This window comes from Hemiscyllium ocellatum, chromosome 13 (assembly GCF_020745735.1).
Source record: "Hemiscyllium ocellatum isolate sHemOce1 chromosome 13, sHemOce1.pat.X.cur, whole genome shotgun sequence".
Taxonomy (NCBI): Eukaryota; Metazoa; Chordata; class Chondrichthyes; order Orectolobiformes; family Hemiscylliidae; genus Hemiscyllium; species Hemiscyllium ocellatum.
The window spans coordinates 20,101,101-20,120,719 of record NC_083413.1 but is presented as its reverse complement, the minus strand read 5'-3'; the positions used below and the strand labels follow the sequence as shown (position 1 = coordinate 20,120,719).

Genomic DNA, 19,619 nt, shown 5'->3' with positions numbered 1-19,619 from the left:
GTCCTATTAAGCTTTTAAAAAAATTGTGTATCTCCACAGATGCTGCCAGACTTGCCCTGAGTTTTTCCAGTGCTTTCTATTTTCATTATCATCTCCTTATGTGGCAGACACCAAATTTGTTTTTGATAGCAATCCAAGCAGCTTGAATTATTTCAATAAATTGAGCACTACATGGATGCAATTTGTCAGTGTCCTTTCCTATCCTTATTTTGCCCTGGCATTGTGCTAGACTTAATCCAAGCTGCCTTCATGCCTTGTTCTGTTCAATTCCTTGCTGCCATGACATCTGGCGGTCTCCATTCAGTACTTCATTTCACTCATGCACTGTTGTCTCATTGTACACATTCCTGCCAGCGTGGTATCTTAAAGTTTCAGCTCTTACTTTACTGCTGACCTCAGGGGAAGGTGTTGTCAATGGAGGACCATAACCTGAGGCTTAAAAGAGAACCTGTCAGAACTGTGCATAATCTGGAATAATTGTCGCAGTTCATCGGGGTAGTGTGCTGGAAATCAAACCCCACTATTGTCGAAGTCATCACACTATGAAGGGTTGGTTTCACAATCCTGTTTTTTTTCCCCTTAGGTTTAAGGGTTATCTTTTACAGCATCCAAGATTTGAGTCTGCTTGCTCTTTCAACAGAAAACTGGAGAGAGCAACTTGACCAGGGAAGATGGAAAGATATTGATACAGCCAACTTCTGGAGGATTCCTTACTCCTCAAGTTCATTTCACTCTGAGTCTGTGTTTCAAAAAGTACTCGCAAAATGTACTATGGTCTCACATTATCATGTTAGCTTTCCTTGTTTCTCCAAGGTGTAAACAATGTTTTGACATCCCCTTTTCAAACGTATCCATTTTCTCATTTGCAGTCTTTAGTTCAAAAACAAAATGAGATCTCTTAACACCGAATTTAATCAGGATATTAAATGATTAAGGTGCGATGTGCTATCAAAAGCAGTTATTTCTCCAGATCAATGCTGTGATCTTTAGGGAAGAAAATATTCTGTCGATATCTAGTCTGTCCTAGCACGAATCAACCAAAGCAATGTGACTGCCTCTTAACTGCTTTCTGAAATGATTTATGCAAGCCACTACATTCAAATGTTAATCTCACCAGTTCTGCCTGCATCCCATTGGAAGTACAGACTAAGTTTATTACCAAATCCATCTATGCTCTGTCTGGAATTTGTGTTGTTCCTCTATGCTATTTTACAATTAAACAGCAAGACACCCCTTTCAAATGTACAGAAATCACTTGTCTGAGGTGAGAGTCAATAACTGATACTAGCAAAATTTGAAATAGATGACAGGCTTGATTTTAAATTTCCATTTAATTCCAGTGAGAGTTTTGTGTTGAAAACGTTTTGGAAACTAGTCTGGAGACTCCATAGTTTGCATGACTTTGGCCTTGATAACCTTCATAGAAGGCAGGTTGCATCTGGACCTGTGCCATATTTACAAGAGCTGGCCCCCTATCTACATTTTACATAGCTATTATTCTCTTTTTTTCTAAAGATGTTTTTGGCTTATTTGAAAGAAAAGAGATAAATTAGGTAGGACTGTAGGTAACATAAAGGGGGTTTGGCCTGGGTCAGTAGTTATCGTGGAGACTTGGCATGGACACAATGGATTGAATGGCTTCCTTCTGTCCTACAACAATTCTATAATTGTTAACTTTCATGTTTCTAAATGACGCAGCAGTTATACCTCGTAATATCACTTTTCGAAATAAATTTATTTATCGGTGATTGAGTTAGATTTTTTCATGACGAAGAAAAGAAGCCAGACAATTGTTCTGTGGGTTACCACTGATCTTCCTGATCTTCCCATTGCCCTGCATAGTTTTCCTGCTAAGATAGATGCAGAATTCCCTTATGTAAAAGTTGCTAGCGAATGTGCTTCCTCAACCCTTTTGGGCAACTTATTTTAGGTCACTGCATATTTTTAAAAGTCCTCTCATCCGTCTACGCTGCCTCTCTGCCATTTTTTTTTACACATTTATCTAAAATTGTGTTCCAATAGTTAGCTGACCATCCCTCATTCAACTTACAAACCAGCTTTTCTTTACTTACTGCACCAAAATCCAAGAAATGTCTTTAGAAGGCAGATGATTTTTGGAATAACGAATCAGATGTTTAAAAAAAATGCATCTTCTTACAATGATTTTAATCTGTCTGTTAATATTGATAACTATTTGATTCTCTTCGCAGCTCGTTGCATTCTCTTCCTATTAATCTGGCTCCTCACTGGTGGTCGACATCATTTCTGGTTCTTACCAAACCTGACGGCGGATGTTGGTTTCATTGACTCCTTCAGACCCCTGTACACACATGAGTACAAGGGGCCCAAATCGGACTCCAAGAAAACAGATGAGGAGACTGACCCCCAGAAACAGTCACAACCTGAAGGTGATGAGGGAAAGGAGGTAGAAGAGGAAGAGACAAAAGTAGAAACAGCAACAGCAGAAGAGGCAGCAGGCAATTTGGTTAGGGAGCGACAGTCAGACACAGACAGTGACCGAAGGGACGATGATGGTTCCCAGCATAGCAGTGGCAATGGGAATGACTTTGAAATGATCACTAGAGAGGAACTGGAACAGCCCACAGATGATGAAGAGGAAGAGGAGGAGGAGGAGGAGGAAGATGATGACGAAGAGGCCCAGCCATTACACAGTAAGTCGTAAAACAGGATAATTCCATCTCCAGCAACCGAGCATGAGTAGCTGATGTTGAAAACAGTTCCACACTGGGATGGAGACATGTACCTGGCCCACTGTGGATGCCATGATGAGATATTGTGAAATGTCAAAACTGCATGATAATCATAGCATTTTAAAACTCCCTCATCCCAGTCACAATGATCATAAGCCACAATATTTCGGCAGAGGAGTTGGAGGTACACTAGGAAAACTTGTTAGCATTAGCAGATTTCTGTGGCAAGATAAGTTATATTCCACACCACAGCACATACATCATGACCTTTCAAAATTCTAAGACAAAGCCAAACCATGCAGTGGTCCAAAGAGTTACATCTGCAATATCATGTCTGTGTATATTCTTACTCAGCTGAGACAGCAGGCCTTAAATTGGTGCTGGTGTTTGCCACTGCTTGAGGAGGTCAGTAGTGTTTGTTGTATTGTACTCTGTTCCAGGCTCACATGCACCTGTACAAAGCTGGTGTTGTGCACTGGAATCCTGTAGTTTTGGTACATTGCCTGCATGTTGGAAAATGGTGCGAAAAGATGAGGGACTTGATGCATTCAGGCAATTGATACTTAACACCAAAAAGAATCCAGTGAAATTTGGAAAATGTGCAGATGAAAAGCCACTGCTTTCCACAGCACACTTGACCAGAAATCAGGTACTAGTGGAAAACAGAGCCATATCCATTGCTGCCAAGCAAAATTTCTGGCATGTGGTAGCCTTTTAAAGTTTTTGTGGTGCATTGGTGGCTTATAAATCAGAAAAAAATGATTACAAGTGGCCCAGTCTGTGAAACAGGATACAGCTGTTCCTTGAGCAGTTGGAATCTGAAAATAACCCATTAAAACATCTCAATCCAGAATCAAGCACGAATGCTTTGTGTAATTGTGTAAAATTCACTTGTTCAGTTCTGTCAATTTTAAGGCGACTGTCGAATATCATAGAATAAGTACAGATACATATTCTGGTCATGGACGGAACAAGTTCAGTGTATGAAGGTACAGTATTTGGAGGAGGACATTACTATGGGGCTTACAATTATGTGCCAATTTTATGCAGGCATGCACACAGGAAAATATGTAATAGTTTAGAAGTTGGCTTGTTAATACTGCAGTTAAATTGCCTCCACCTCTTCCAAGTTTAGATTTTGATATCATTACACTAGGACCTTGACTGTGTTACTGAGGAGAAGCAAAAAAAGAAGGTTGAGGTACACATTCTTAGCTTCGTAAGAATCATGCAGAAGTTACTTTGTAAAGGATCTGTTTCAATGGTATGAACATTAGCCTTAATATGATCTTTGCATTACATGTAATTGAGTGTACAACCAGAAAGATGCAAATGTTTCCATAAGTGTCACAGAATCTTCAATCTCTTTGAATGGTTTGAAAAAAACTAGAGAATTTAAGGCATGCAGACAGGAAGCTTGCTGCAGCTGTAAGTAACATTGTTTTATTAATCTATATCTTGCAAAACAATCCCTAATTTCACAGGTTTATTCACTGATCTTTCAATGCACAATGCATTTATTTTACAAGCTGAAATAATTTGTACCCTCTCATTAGAAATCTGTTGAAAAACATTGAGTCAGATTCAAGCCTTCCTCCTTAAACCTCTGCCGCATTATTGGTAGTCTGAAGGATCGAGTTAAATGTGGAATTTAATTGGTTTCCAGCATCTGCTCGTCATGCAGTAATTAACCGATCTCTGACATTTCACAGAGTCACCTGAGTGTGGACCACAACTTTGTAGTTAACTGTTTAATTAACCTAATAGCACAGAAAAAAAATACTTGGTAGTGTAGAACTTTTCTATATTCATATGCTTTTCCTAATGAGATGACAAAAGCATTTTTTTCTGTTATCATGTGTCTTTCTTGGAGAAAGATTTGCCAGTGTGCCGGTGGTTTTCTGGTAGTGAGTATCTCAACCTGCTCTCAAATGGTATTTTGAGTATTTGTACATCGTATAGTGTAGCTACAGGTCAATGCTACTTCACATATTTCACCAGAGAGAGGGAGAGGAGTGGTGGAGGGAATGTTTACTCCTTACTCTTGTTCAAACCCAGTTATGTCCATATTTGGATTGATACATAATTTAAAGACTTGTCTTTGATTACTGGAACATTATTTAAACAACTGTTTTAGCTATTTGAAGAAGTAAATGCAATTTAAAAACTAAACTGTGTTTATGTGTATTTTCCTTTTCAAGCAGAGAATAGGTAAAGTGACATGTTTCTCACCTTTTAAAGCAATGGCATTGAGAGAAAACCTATTCCTCTCCAACAAGATTGTCCTTTACCTTGAAAGTGTTCCCACATGTAAGAACTTCAGATAAAATTTTAAAATATTTCAAAAGAACAAGGGATCAATTTGCAAAGTTGACTTAAAGGTTGTTGGAAGCTATTTTAATAACTTTCAAGATAAATACTTAACCCTGCAAGGTTCTCCTTCCTTTGGGGAAATGAATAAAGGGAACAGGCTTAACTAAATAGCTTTCAAAATGCCAGCAGCCACCAAATTGCTTAAGTGCAACAAAATTCTGTTGCATAATTTCCTTTTCTTGGTGTAGCTGTTACTAGTTCCCTACCAAAGGTTACCACTGAGTCAGGTTCATTGTTTGACCAGTGTGGATGCAATGAGCAGAGGATCTTGTGCTATAGATCATTATACAATTATAGCTTTGCAATTATATCTTAGCAGTTAAGAGATTGCAAAATTAATTTATCTTAGCAACAGGAACACTGAAGCCTCTTGCTCTGGATTGCAGCCATGAAAGTAATGACTGTGACTGAGTCCCTTTTAAATACTGTCATTAGCTCTGCTGCCATTCAGGTAAATCTTGCTGCTCCATGCACATAGTCTTCCTCACTAACTTAAAGTGGCAACTTATTGTTATCTGCAGTAATAGGTATACAATTCTTTTCCTTACAAAGACACCAAAACAGCATGAGAAAACTCAGATCTAATGCACCCCACCAAAATGAATCTGTTGCTCTTACATTGGTAACCTACAATTTCAAAGAAAATAATTTATTTTATTGAAAATAGAACAAATTTGACAACTGTATACTACTGGAAATGTAACTTGTTCTGTGGTATGTCATTATGTCTGCAAGAAGCTCAACATCTTCCCTTATTATAATGGCATTTGTCCAATAAGAGTATAGTTATATTGTTTGATACTTAATTTTATTAATATGATGTCAAAATAATTCTAATTGGAAATCACTTGTAAGTCATCCTTCAAATTTCATGCAGTCAATGTTTTTGAAAGAAAATACTGAACTTTTTATCACTATCAACAAAAGTAATCCAGATTAGGTCTAATGTGCATCAGCTTTAAGATAAAAACAATGTCAGGGTTAAAATATACACGTTCCCTGCTACCCTTATCTGCATATTCAGAATAATATTACCTAATGCACCAGTTTGGCCCTAACATATGCAACTGAGATTGTTCACAATACAAACAGTGCTAGCCCAAACTCAGTTCAGGTGTACCCTCTTGAATCACAGTGGATGGAACAATGCATTAGAACCTGGTGTCATCCCACTCCAAACAGCAGTTAAAATGGGAGGTGCAATTGACAATGGCCTTGCTTGATGATGATTGATACAATCCAAAAGAACCAAGTTCTGAATGTATTTTTTGTTCAGTTATTCAGAGGTGAAAGTAACTGTCAATGCAAAATGTATAAAATGTTTTTTTTCCTGCAACAGTGAACACATTTGTCCTTGAGCAGGTGTTAACATTTGACTTGAGGTTACCAACTTTCTCCCCACATTCTTGGCACTGATCTCTAAGGTATAGTTGAGGTTCAGCAGATAAATGAAAGCCTGCTCCCAGCAAGGAATTAGGCATTGAAGATGATGGTAAGCTTGAATTTTCCATAAGGCTTAATAAATAAACAGGCAAAGTTAGAGCATTGGCTTATTTGCTCTTCTGTAATGAAGGTCAACCCCAGATATGAAAACTAATCAAAAGGAAATGAAGCTACTTCATTTTACACCAGATCTGCAGCAAATAAATTGCAATGACAGATTCTACTGTTCAAGTTTGATTATTGATAATGGTCAATTAAGGCACCTTTTGAAAAAATGCAATAGCAACATGAATTCAAGTTCACATCGAAAAGAGCTGGTGCATCTTCATTACTCTTTCCTCAACTTTGACACAAAGCCCAGTGAAAAGCCCAAGATAATTATGCTATCAGGAATCTGCTGGGCAGAGGGAGGCAGGAAGATCATACCCGTAGGAATGCTAAATGTACACTACAATTGGATACAAAATACTGTCTTCCATTTAACAATACAAACAGAAGAGATATTCCAATGAGCTTAAAACAAAGTATTATCAAGTTTTGCTAAGGCGGCAGGGTTTGGGGAAAGGGATGCATCCATTATGGACTAACATTCCGTATCTGAAGAATCCGTGATTTCTTCAAACCGTGACTGCTTTTTTCGCACATTCCAGTGAAGGCACTCTGCCAAACTCTCAAACCAGTCGTACACGAGGTCATGGCAACAGATCGATGGCACCGGATAACATGATGTTGTTACTGTTATGCTTAAAAACAAAACAACTTAAAGTTATCCCACTATTCACTACAACAGTCTGGCATGCCAAGAATATTAAGTTTAATTAAGTCACTCATCTTTTAAAATAGGCATTTTAAAGCTTTTCAGCTTTGGGTAGGAAAAGAAAGCAAGTACAGGTAATGGTTCTGCTGTTATAAACTTACAACTCAACTGGACTCTTTGGTACTTGAAGTCAACTCTCCTTGGGATCTAAAATGACAGTAAACTCAGGAAGGTTGTGGCAAAAAAGACCATGTGTAAGAAAAGTGACACATTAGTCAGCTCAAACCACACAGGGCATAAAGCTGCAAGTCAGATTCTCAACATGTTTCAAATGAAAATGTAAAAACCAGGACCTGTCTACCACCTCAAGTGAATGTAAGAGTTTAAGGCACAATTCAGACAGCAGGATTATTATCCAACATACTTCTAGGTATTACTGAACGCAAGTTCTTGTTCTCATGGCAATGCACCTTCCTCAACAAAACGATTTATTCATTTTTTTATGCACAGATTTGTTGATAGTCAATTAATTAAGAGTAATTATACATTTAGGAATTCATTATTTCCTTTGCCTGGGAGCATCTGTAGCCAACTTGCCCAACTCTGACCATCACAGACATCTTTTTTTAAAAGAAAAGATGTTCATGGGATGTCAGCAAGTCTGGCTGGGCCAGCATTTATTGTCTATTGTTTAATGTCTCATTACCTTGGAAAGTGTGGTTGTGAGCTGTTTTCTTGAACTGCCACAGTTCTTGCTATGCCAGTTGGGTCTTCTACAGTATTGTTAAGAAGAGAATGTTCCAGGACTTCAGCCAGAAACAGTAAAGGTATTGTGATATAATTTGAAGTCTTAATGGTATGTGGCTTCAAGGGACATGTTGCCATGCATCTGTTGTCCAATTCAAATTTCAGTGCTAACTGTTATTCCCAGCTTCTACAAAGTAAGCATTGGTGATCCCTAACCCTCCAGGATTTCCCTTTGAATTTGAGAAAGTACCGAGGCTCTGTATGGCAAATGTCCTGGTTATCGAATCGAAACCAGCAGTTAACATGTAACTGTTACAGAATCAATATATTATGGTACAAAGTGTCTGGGATCATACACGTTGTGGAAATGATCCCCAATTGTAGATCCAGGCTGCTGTACAATTTTACCATCGATCTCAATGAAAAATCAAAATGCTTTCACAAAGCAGTACTACTCTTCTCCAAAAAGAATTTGCTCACAGTTCAGTTAAAAATTTCCCCTGTCCTTCTCCTCTAAACTTTCCTCCTTTCACCTTGAACTTGTGCCCTCTTGTAGTCGACCTTTCCAACCTGGGAAAAAGCCTCCGACTATCCACCCGCGTGAATGCGTCTCAACTTTGTCGACCTCTATTAGGCCACCCTTCAATCAGTCTTTTAGTGAAAACCAGAATTTATCCGATCTCTTCTCATACTGAAAGCTCTCCAGATCAGGCAGCATCCTGGTAACCCTCCTCTTCATGCTCTCCAAAGCATCCACGCCCTTCTGATATTGCATGCAGTTCTGGTCACCACACTATTTCAAATGTGGCCTAAAGTTTTATACAATTGTAACATGACTTGCCAACTTTTACATTTGATGCCAAGCCCAATAAAGACAAGTGTGCAGGATGCCTTCTTGACCACCTACGTTGCCATTTTCAGAGCTCTGTGGACCTGTACACAGAGATCCTTCTATATCAATGCCCTTAAGGGTTCTGCCATTTATTGTCATTCTCACTTGAATTTGATCTTCCGAAATACATTTCCTCACATTTGTCCATTAAACTCCATCTGATATTTTGTTGCCCAAAGCTGCAATTTATATCCTGCTGTATCCTTCGACACCACCAATCTTGGTATCATCTGTGAACTTATGAATCAGACACATCTACATTTTCCTCCAGATCATTTTTTAAAATACATATAAACAATAAAAGGTCCTAACACTGACCCCTGTGGAACAGTAGTTGCTGATTTGTGTTGTTACAAAGAGCACCTTCCATCACTATGACCAAGCTAGTTCTGTATCTATCTAGTCAGCACACCCTGGATCCCATGACACTTTACCTTTTGTACCACCTGCCATGAGGTACCTTATCAAATACCTTAAATTCCATGTCAACAACATCCACTGCTTTTCCCTCAATCATTCTTGTCACCATCTCAAAAAACTCAAATCAAATTGGTGTCATGACCTTCCCCACCCAAACCCATGCTGCTTATTAACAAATCCAATTACTTCCAAAATGAATAAATCCTGTCTCTCAGTATCTTAACAGCTTCCCCCCCCCCCACTAACGTCAAGCTCACCAGACTGTAATTACCTGGATTACCTCTGTTTCACTTCTGAAATAAAGAATCACTGGCTGTTCTTCAGTCCTCTGGAGCCTTGCCAGAGGCCAAAAAAGGATTCAAGGATGATGTCTGTTAAGGCCCTGGCTATTTCCTCCCTTGCCTCCCACAGTATTCTTGGATAGATTCATCTGGCCCATGGAGACTGGTTTACCTTAATCCATTTCAAGACACCGAACATTTCCTCCTTTATTATGTTGACCTACCCAAGGGAGTATTCACACACCTTTTCCCAACCTCAAAATCCCTAGTGTCCCCCTCATAAGTGAATATGAATGTACTCATTGAGAATCTCATCCATTTCCTCTGGCTCCACACATCGCCTTCCTCTTATCATGGAATGGTTCCTACTCTTTCCCTAGCTACTATCTACTCTTAATAGATGTGTAAAATGCCTCTAGATTCTCCTTAACCTTGCTGGCCAAGTACATTTCACAGCTCTTTTTAGCCATCCTAACTCCTTCCTACTTGCTCTATATTCTTCAAGGACTTTGTCTGCTTTTAGTTGCCTGGTCCTTCGGTACACTTCCTTTTTTGTTTTGACTCAGCTGATAATTTCCCGTCATCCAAGGTTCTTGAAACCTGCCATTCCTGTTCTTCGTTTCCACAGAAACATGACTATCCTGCACACTAATCAACTTGTCTTCAAAAGACACCCACGTCAAATGAGGATTTAACCTCAAACATTCACTCCCAATCCTAATTATCCAATTCTCGCCTTAATTGGTTTTCCTCCAATTCAAGACTTTTATCCAAGGTCCACTTTTTTCCTTATCCATAAATATCAGAAAACATACAAAATTATAGTCACTATTCCCCCAACCGCACCCCCCAAACTATTCACATGCTATTTAAAAAACCCTCTTGGACACCTAAAAATTTGCTCCCCCTTCAAAGCCCCAACACTAAGTGAATCCCAATCAGTATGGGCGAAGTTAAAATCATTCACCACAACAACCTTGTTATTTTCATGTTTGCAGAATTTGACAACATATCTCTACCTCCCATTGGCAGTTCAGACATCTGCAATACAAAATACAAGCCCAGTATTTTGATTGCATCCATCCTATTCCTGAGTTCTACCCACAATGCCTCATTGCAGATCCCTCCAGGTTTTCATCAACATAGCTGTGATATGCTCTCTAACCAGTAATGCAGCTTTCTCCTGTCTCATCTAAAATATTGAAGTCCTGGAACATTAGGCTCCCAATCCGGTCCTTCTTTCAACCTCATCACGAACATTACTGTATGCATTAATCCAGCCTCTACATTCACCAGTTTTACCTCTAATACTTTTGCATTGAAACAAGTGCAGTCTGAGGTTCCAGTTCCTAGGAGTGGTCATCAAGCAGCTTTCTTGGACTCTTCATGTGAGCGCACTGATTACAAAGGCCCACCACCCCTCAGGCAGCTGAGAAAATTTGGCATGACCGTGAATACCCTTGCCAACTTTTATAGGTGCGCCAGAGAGCATTCTGTCTGGATGTATCACTAGCTGGTACGGCAACTGTACCATTCAAGATCCGAGACAGTTACAGAGAGTGGTGAACTTGGCCCGGACAATCTCAAAGGCCAACCTCCCAGCTACAGAATCCATCTACTAGGCCCACTGTCAAGGAAAGGCCGCCAGCATTCTCAAAGATCCATCCCACCCTGGCAATGCTTTTCTACAACCTCTATCATTGGGGAGAAGGTACAGAAACCTGAACACCCACACCAGCCGGTTTCAAAACAGTTTCTATCCTACTGTTATTAGAATACTGAATGGACTCTAACTCCTTAGCATTTGACTATACCTGTGTTTTTGTTTTTGCCACTGATTACCTATTTAGGTATCTATGCTACTTCAGTATGTGATCTGCCTGTATTGCTCGCAAGACAAAGCTTTTCACAGTGCCTCCGTACACGTGACAATAAATTCAATTCAATTCAACTCCACTGAGCTCAACAATCTCCACAACTGTTCCTCTTTAAAGCTATACGTGCATTAGTCTCAAGCTCTTCCCAAGTCTTAAGACTTAGATATGCTGCTCCAATCATCCACCTCCATCAACACCCCTCCCCAGATTGCCTGCCACTAATTTAAACCCTCCCATGAGCTTCTCCAGAAAAGCTGGAAAAGCCAGTGAAATTGAACTTAGGGCCTTACTACTATGAATGCTTTTGATGTTCACTGAACAACAAATTTACGTATTCAGACCCTGAGGACGACGGATATTATTAAATTGGGAAGGGTGAGAAAAGATTTCAGATATTGCTTAACTGAAGGATTCAAGTTAAAAGGATAGGCTGAATCAGCTAGACTTTCACTGGAGCGTAGGTGGTTGAGGGGTGACTGCCAGAGGAAGTGGTAGATGCAGGTAAAATTATTTAACAGACATTTGGACAGGTACATGAATAGGAAAGGTTTAAAAGGGATATACGCCAAAGGCAGGCAAGTGGGACTGGCTTAGTTTGGAAAACTTGGTCAGCGTAAGCAAGTTGGACCAAGGAGCTGTTTCTGTGTTGCGAGACTCTGACTAAACTACAAAATATGCCTCATCATACCAAGGGACTACATTCCCTTGAAAGCACAAGCTAAATAAAGTGCAAAGAAGAGTTTCCCTTAAGTTTACCAGAAAATTGTTACATCATGCAGCTGCACAGAAATACACATTTCAGGTCCTAAGAAATACTACTTCTGAAGTGAGCATGTGTGCTGTCACCCCTCAGTTATTGAGTATATAACAGTCATAAAATGAGAAGTGCATATTGAGCAATGAAATGTTTAGGTAACGTGACCAGAAGTATATGGTTAAACAGGTAGGTGCTCAGGTAGCTCTTACAGGAAGAGAGTATGTAAAACAATAGAAGGGGTTCAGAGAAGAACACAGAGGCGACCAAAGGCCCTGAATATTTCAACCAAAACAAATGGGAGATTTAACCCACAACGTAAAGTTCAGTGACACTGAAAAGGTATAGACAGACATAGCCAATAAAAGGAGTTGCAGAGCTGGAGTGAAGCTATGGCAGAGTTGATAAAACAGGCAACTTAATGAACTGGAGAATGGGGAACAATTGGAGGTAAGTGGGATTTGACAAAATGCAGTACCCCACTGTCAGATTTGCCCAGTTGAAGCCAATGCAGGTTTGATCTCTAAATTATGACTGAAGACCAAGATTAGTTGCATATGTCCTTGTTTCAAGATAAGTTTAAAAAATGCTCTAGACCAAAACAAACTTCGTAATCTTAAAGTGGGGGACAGAATATTAATTGGCCCACCAAGTTAGTTAGTAAACAGGCCAGCAATCAGAAATTGCCATATCCCTTGTTCGAGTGATCTTGCCTACATGGCATATTCAATAACTACCAGTATAAAATAAATTTTTTGCAAGGAGAGGAGGAAGATGATAGCCATTGTTCTATACTTGCCTGTCAGTATGTTGAATTTCCTGTCTTCTCCTACCATCAAATGAGACCCATGCTGCATTCCTGGTATCAGGTGACAACATTATCTTCAGAAAGCAAACAAAGTGTAGATTGTAAACTTACAATTTTTCTCACCATTCTAGACAAGTTCATTTGCACTTTCTAGAAACTGACATTTAACATTTTTGGTTAAGATATTAGAACATCTTTTCTTAGAAAAGAATGTAATGGGTTAAATGCAGGTAACTTGATAATAAGCGTCAGATCCAAAAATAGAGTTGATACCGCAATCATAGTTTTGAACTTACTGAATGATGGAGCAGGCTCAAAAAAGATTAAATGGAATATTCCTGCTCAAGTCCTATATTCTTACATAACAAATTCAGATTCTGACGTTTGAGGACAAGGAATTTTAGTGGATTTATATAATTTTCTTCCCTACTCTCCCATGGCCAGAAGTAGCTGGAAAGTATGACTGTCCTACTGAGGCCTATTGTAGGGCCCAACCATCTATGAACAGCTAAGTCAGCACAAATCAAAGATCAAACTGGATATCATTATACTCTACAGCACATCTACAAACTTGAGCTCATAATCCAGGCTGTCAGTCCACTTCAGTATTGAGGAATTCCTGTACGGTGAGAACCACTGTCATTCATAAAACATCTTTAACAGTAGCTCCTTCTTCACCAGAGGTGAACATTTATCCCTCAACCAATAACAAAACAGAATCACAAAGAAGTTGCTAGAAAAGCTCAGCAGGTCTGACAGTATCTGTGAAGAGAAATCAGAATTAATGTTTCAGGTCTGGGGACCCTTCCTCAGTTCTAAACATGGGGAAGAAAATAAATCAGATATAAATAGCATGTAAGAAAGGCATTATTAGAATAATCATGGGAGACTTCATTATGCAAACCGACCGGGAAAATCAGAAGCACATCTGAAGGAAAGGAGTTCCTGGATTGTCTACCACATTTTTTTTTGGAGCAACTTGTAATACAGCCCACTATAGAACAGACAATTTTGGATTTGATGATGTGTACTGAGGCAGATTTGACTAGGGAACTTAAAATGAAGTATCACTTAGAGGGCAGTGACCATAACACGATACAATTCATCCATCAGTTTGAGGGGGAGAAGCTGGAATCAGATGTAACGGCATTACAATTGAATAAAGGTAATTACAAAGACGGAGTCAGAGTTGCATTGCACGGAAACAGACCCTTTGGTCCAACTCGTCCATGCCAACCAGATATCCTAAATTTATCTAGTCCAATTTGTCAGCATTTGACCCACATCTCAATTTTTTTTATACATATACCTATCCAGATGTCTTTTAAAATGTTGTAACTGTACCAGCCTCCACCAATTCTTCTGGCAGTCTATTCCATACACACCACCCTGTGTGAAAAAGTTGCCCCTTTGGTCTCTTTTAAATCATTCCCTTCTCACTTTAAACCTATGTTCTCTAGTTTTGGACTCCCCCACCCTGGGTTAAAAAAAAAAGACCTTGGCTATTAATCCTATCCATGCTCCTCATGATTTTATAAACCCTCTATAAAGGTCACTCCTCAGCCTCCATTTCTCCAGGAAATATAGCCCCACCCTATTCAGTATCTCCCTATAGCTCAAGCTTCTATCCTGGCAACATCCTTGCAAATCATCTCCAAAGCAAGGAGACAAGAACTGAATGCAGTATTCTAACAGTGGTACATCGACAACATGACCTCCCAATTCCTATACACCATGCACTGACCAATAAAGATAAGTATACCAAATGCCTTATCATTATCTTGTTTACCTGCGACTCCGTTTTCAAAGAACTATGAACCTGCACTCCAAGGTCTTTGGTCAGCCAGGACCTTACAGTTAAATGTGTAAGTTCTGCTCTCATTTGCCTTTCCAAGATGTAGCACCTCACATTTATCTAAATTAAAGTCCATCTGCCACTACTCAACCCATCTGATCAAGGTCTCATTGTACTTGGAGGTAACCTTCGAGAAATGAAAATGAAACAAATCAATATATCTTGTCAGGTGTGGCTGAGTTCGAAGTCCAAATTGTCCTGAGCTGGACTTAAGATTACAGCAAAGAGGAGCTAGGGATGCTGACCAGTGGTATGCTAGAACAACATCACAAAAACTATACATCTGGTCTTAAGGCTGATTGTGGGAGTTTTCAGTGCACAAATTGCCTGCCATACCAAATACACTTCAGTACTTCTTCACAGGACTTTCACTGAGCCCAAGATCATGATATGCACTCATTCATATCTATGCATTTACAAAGTTCAGCGATTGGGAAACTTTTTTGTATGATTCCTTTGGTGATGCTACAGGATTAAAAAGTGAAAAGTGATGGTAACTTGGCTGGGCAACTTCTGTTCAATGTCCTTACCAAATCAACCTTAAGCTGGGATATGTTGCCCAACACCATGAATAACCCTTGCTTTTCGCTAAGCTATGATACATAACACAACCTTTGATGGAAGTAGATGGAATTAAAAGGCAGCAGTGGCAATGGAAAGTAGGGGCCGGTGCTAATCAACAACTGCGCTGGCTTGTTTATCCTGAATGGAATTTTTCATTTAATTATTGTTGGGGAGGGCAAGTAATTCTAGAGGAATTGGTGCTACAAGAAACGCAAATCAAAGGGTTGATGGTTGCAGAGCCAGGATGAATTTTAGGCCAAGTATGATTCTCATTTAACAATGCTTTCTTTTCATTATCCTAATTTAAATGGTCACAATTATTACTTCCAACACATTTTTCTGTCTATGCATCTACCCAATTTATTCAGATAATTTTGTTGTATGAACTGATATTTAAGCTATTATGTCACTTTGTATTCAAAGAAATCTGAAAGAAAAACCAACAAGCAGATGAGATGGGTTCAGTTTTGTAATAGCCCCACTTTTATAAAGTGCAGAATAGGCATTATTAGAAAGCTGGAAAATGAGGCTAGAGAATGGGATAATGGGGAACAAAAAATATGGCAGAGGTACTGAATAGGTACTTTGCATCAGTTTTCACTGTAGAAGTCACCAGCAACATAACAGAGGGTAGAGGTGAGTGTGATGGCTATCACATGGAGAAGGTGCTGGGGAAGATTAAAGTCTGAAGGTGTGTAAATCACCCAGACCAAATTGACTACTTCCCAGAATTCTGAAGGAGATAGCTGATGATACTGTAGAGGCATTGGTGATCTTTTAGAAAGCACTGGAGTCAGGGTGGGTCCCAGAGGACTGGAAAATGGCTAACACTGCGATTTAAGAAGGGGGAGAAGCAGGAGATTGGAAAATATAGGACAGTTAATCTAACCTTGGTAATCGGTAAGATTTGAGAGTCCATTATTGAGAATGGACTCTCAAATCTTAAGTGCATGGTAAAATAGGGCTGAGGGGAGGTGATGACTGACGAATGTGTCAGAATTGCAATGGCCTACATCTCCTTTGTTTTTGGGAGGAGAAATCCAAAGATTCACACAGCTCAAGTTCTACACCTCCAAATGATTATTCACAAATTTCCAAATAAAGAAATTTCTCCTCTTGATCCATGGAAGCAACATCTTAGCATTAACACACCCAAGTCCAGATGTAGGTCTGCTCGCTGAGCTGAAAGGTTCATTTTCAGATGTTTTGCCACCATACTAGGTAACATCTTCAGTGAGGAAGTGTGACATTTCGGGCACAAGCCCTTCATCAGGAATGAGGAAAGTGTGTCCAGCAGGCTAAGATAAAAGGTAGGGAGGAGGGACTTGGGGGAGGGGCGATGGAGATGTGATAGGTGGAAGGAGGTCAAGGTGAGGGTGATAGGCCGGAGTGAGGTGAGGCGGAGAGATCAGGAAGATTTTCTTCCTGACACCTCCGAACCTGCAATTTTCTTCCTGACCTCTCCGCCCCCACCCCACTCCGGCCTATCACCCTCACCTTGACCTCCTTCCACCTATCACATCTCCATCGCCCCTCCCCCAAGTCCCTCCTCCCTACCTTTTATCTTAGCCTGCTGGACACACTTTCCTCATTCCTGATGAAGGGCTTGTGCCCGAAACATCGAATTTCCTGTTCCTTGGATGCTGCCTGACCTGCTGCGCATTAACCAGCAACACATTTTCAGCTCTGATCTCCAGCATCTGCAGACCTCACTTTTTACTCGAACATCTTCAGTGAGCCTCCAGACGAAGCACTGCTGATGGTTCCTGCTTTCTATTTATGTTTGGGTTGGTGATGTTATTTCCTGTTCTTTTTCTCAAGGGGTGGTAAATGGGGTCAAAGTAATGTGTTTGTTGATAGAGTTCCGGTTGGAATGCTATGTTTCTATGAATTCTTGTGCTTGTCTTTGTTCAACTAGGATGGATGTGTTGTCCCAGTCAAAGTGATGCTCTTCCTTGTCTGTATGTAAGGGTACTAGTGACAGAGGGTCATGTCCTTTTGTGGCCAGTTAATGCTCATGTATCCTGGTGGCTAGTTTGCTGCCCGTTTGACCAATGTAGTGTTTGTGACAGTTCTTGCACAGTATTTGATTACCACCATTTTCTCAGGGGGTGGTAAAAGAATTGGAAATGCCATCGCCACAGGAAATGACATTGCCAGCCTTCAGAAACTCAAACATATAACAAAGCAGGCTACATCACCAGTGCTTCATCCAGAGGCTCACTGAAGAGGTTACCTAGTATGGTGATAAAATATCTAAAAACGAACCTTCCAGCTCAGCGAGCACACCCACATCCAGAACCTCAACCTGAGCTACAAGTCTTTTCAAAACTCGCTAACACCCAAGTCCACCAAATGTTTTATGCGTTTCAATTATATCAGCATTAATTCTTTTCAACTCGAGAGACATTGGCCCATTTTATTCAATATCTCCTCATGAAACAGTCCTCTCATTCCTTGAATTAATCTTGTTAAATAAAAGTTAATTTAGAAGATGTTGCTTTAGACTGACTGCAATATCCTCAAACTCTGTCCCTGACCATGCATGTAGATCATGTTTAGACAGGTTTACCTTTAGCTCCATTCCTGCTGGTACTACAATAGGCCGGAATGAGAGCGAGTGAGGACAGATCGGTGTGATCATGATGGCTGGTACGTTTGGGTGCATCATTGAAGCTCCTGCTGCTGCAGCATACGCGGTACTACCAGTTGGGGTGGACACAATGACACCTAAGAAATAAGTCAAGTAACTATTCAATAAATATTGTGTATCCACACAAGACATCAACACCATTCACATTCAGAAAACCATAGAAATCATACAACCTCTCGACGCAGAGAGTGGCACCACAGAGTGTAGATGAAGCAAGCAGCTTAGACAAATCACATTTAAGGGGAAAACAGGATAAGTGCAGAAGGAAGAAAAATGTAGGGAATATATAAAGTCACATGGAAGATGGTACATTTCAAAGATAAACACCAGCACCGATCAACTAAACTGCCAATCCATAAGACCATAAGGCACAGAAGCAGAATTAAGCCATTCAGGCTAAAGGGTCTGCTCTCCATTCAATCTTTGCTGATATATTTATCAACCCCATGCTCCTGCCTTCTCCTCAAACTCTTGATCCATTTACCAATAGGTTAAAAGCAGGGATGAGGTCCTAAAAGCTGAAAATAGAGAATATAGGAAGAAAGTAGAAATGCCGGATCTCAAAAGTTATCATAGAATTACTACCATGCCATGAGCTAGTCAGAATCAAAACAGCAGGATATATAGGATGAGCACAAGGCTGAAAAGAAGGTGTGAAGTGGAGAGTGTCAGATTCATGGGACTCTGGGACCAGGACAAAGTGGACAGGTTACACCTGGGCTGAACAGGGACTGATGTCCTTCTGGTGGTTTTGGTGGGGCAGGGAGCATGGTGATGGTGGTAATACTTGGTAGAGGGTTCAGGACGGTTTAAACTTGTGTGGCAGTGGGATGGAAACCAGAGTAGGGCTGTACATGCAGAAATTGAGCAAAAGGTAGAAACCAAGGCAAACATGACTAAGAACAAGAACAGGCAGGTAAATGCTGCTGAAAAAAAGAGAGAGGGGAGGAAAGTGGTCTGAAATGCAGGTGTTTCAATACAAATCATCTAATCAGCAAGGTAGATGAACTTAGTTCCAAGTACTAATCAAAGCTCTATGACATTATTGCAATTAAGGAGTTGGCTGGAGGGAGGGACAGGACTGGCAGCAGAATGTCTCAGGCTTTAGATGTTTCAGGTGTGGTAGAAGGGGATGTAAAAGGGATGGGGGAGTTGCATTATGGTAAAGGAGTATCTTAGGCTGTCTGAGGGAGATACATCACAGAACTAGTGCAGCAAGGCATATGGATAGAAGTCAGGAAGAAGAAAGGTGAAATCACAATGCTGGACTTTACAACAGGTGTCCCAACAGCCAGCAGGAGACAGTTGAGAATATGTCGGCAGATTTTGTAAAGATGTAAACATGTCAGCGTTGTAGTGGGTGATTTTAACTTCCCCTTGACTGGGGCTCACAACCTGTTAGGGGCTTGGATGGGGCATAACCTCTAAGGACCATTTAGGAGAGTTCCTTGACACTATAATGTAAACAACCCAGCCAGGGAAGG

General features: G+C 40.2%; 2 protein-coding genes across 7 annotated transcripts in view; one reads left to right on the top strand and one right to left on the bottom strand.

Annotated features, from left to right (window-relative positions):
- The window catches only part of sec62 (SEC62 homolog, preprotein translocation factor), a 37,541-nt gene extending 32,658 nt beyond the window's left edge, over nucleotides 1–4,883 (top strand). For all 4 annotated transcript variants that reach the window (XM_060834594.1, XM_060834595.1, XM_060834593.1 and 1 more), the window contains exon 8: nucleotides 2,211–4,883. In XM_060834594.1, coding sequence (XP_060690577.1) covers nucleotides 2,211–2,683 — 473 coding nt within the window. In that variant the 3' untranslated portion in view covers nucleotides 2,684–4,883. The remainder of the gene's footprint in view (nucleotides 1–2,210) is intronic.
- nadkb (NAD kinase b) overlaps nucleotides 4,139–19,619 on the bottom strand; it is a 62,464-nt gene continuing 46,983 nt past the window's right edge. For 2 of the 3 annotated variants that reach the window (XM_060834590.1, XM_060834591.1), the window contains exons 10-12: nucleotides 18,055–18,212; nucleotides 13,055–13,137; nucleotides 4,139–7,270 (exon numbers count right to left, since the gene is read on the bottom strand). In XM_060834590.1, the coding sequence (XP_060690573.1) occupies nucleotides 7,111–7,270; nucleotides 13,055–13,137; nucleotides 18,055–18,212 (401 nt within the window). In that variant the 3' untranslated portion in view covers nucleotides 4,139–7,110. The remainder of the gene's footprint in view (nucleotides 7,271–13,054; nucleotides 13,138–18,054; nucleotides 18,213–19,619) is intronic. The other variant, XM_060834592.1, reaches the window with a different exon arrangement.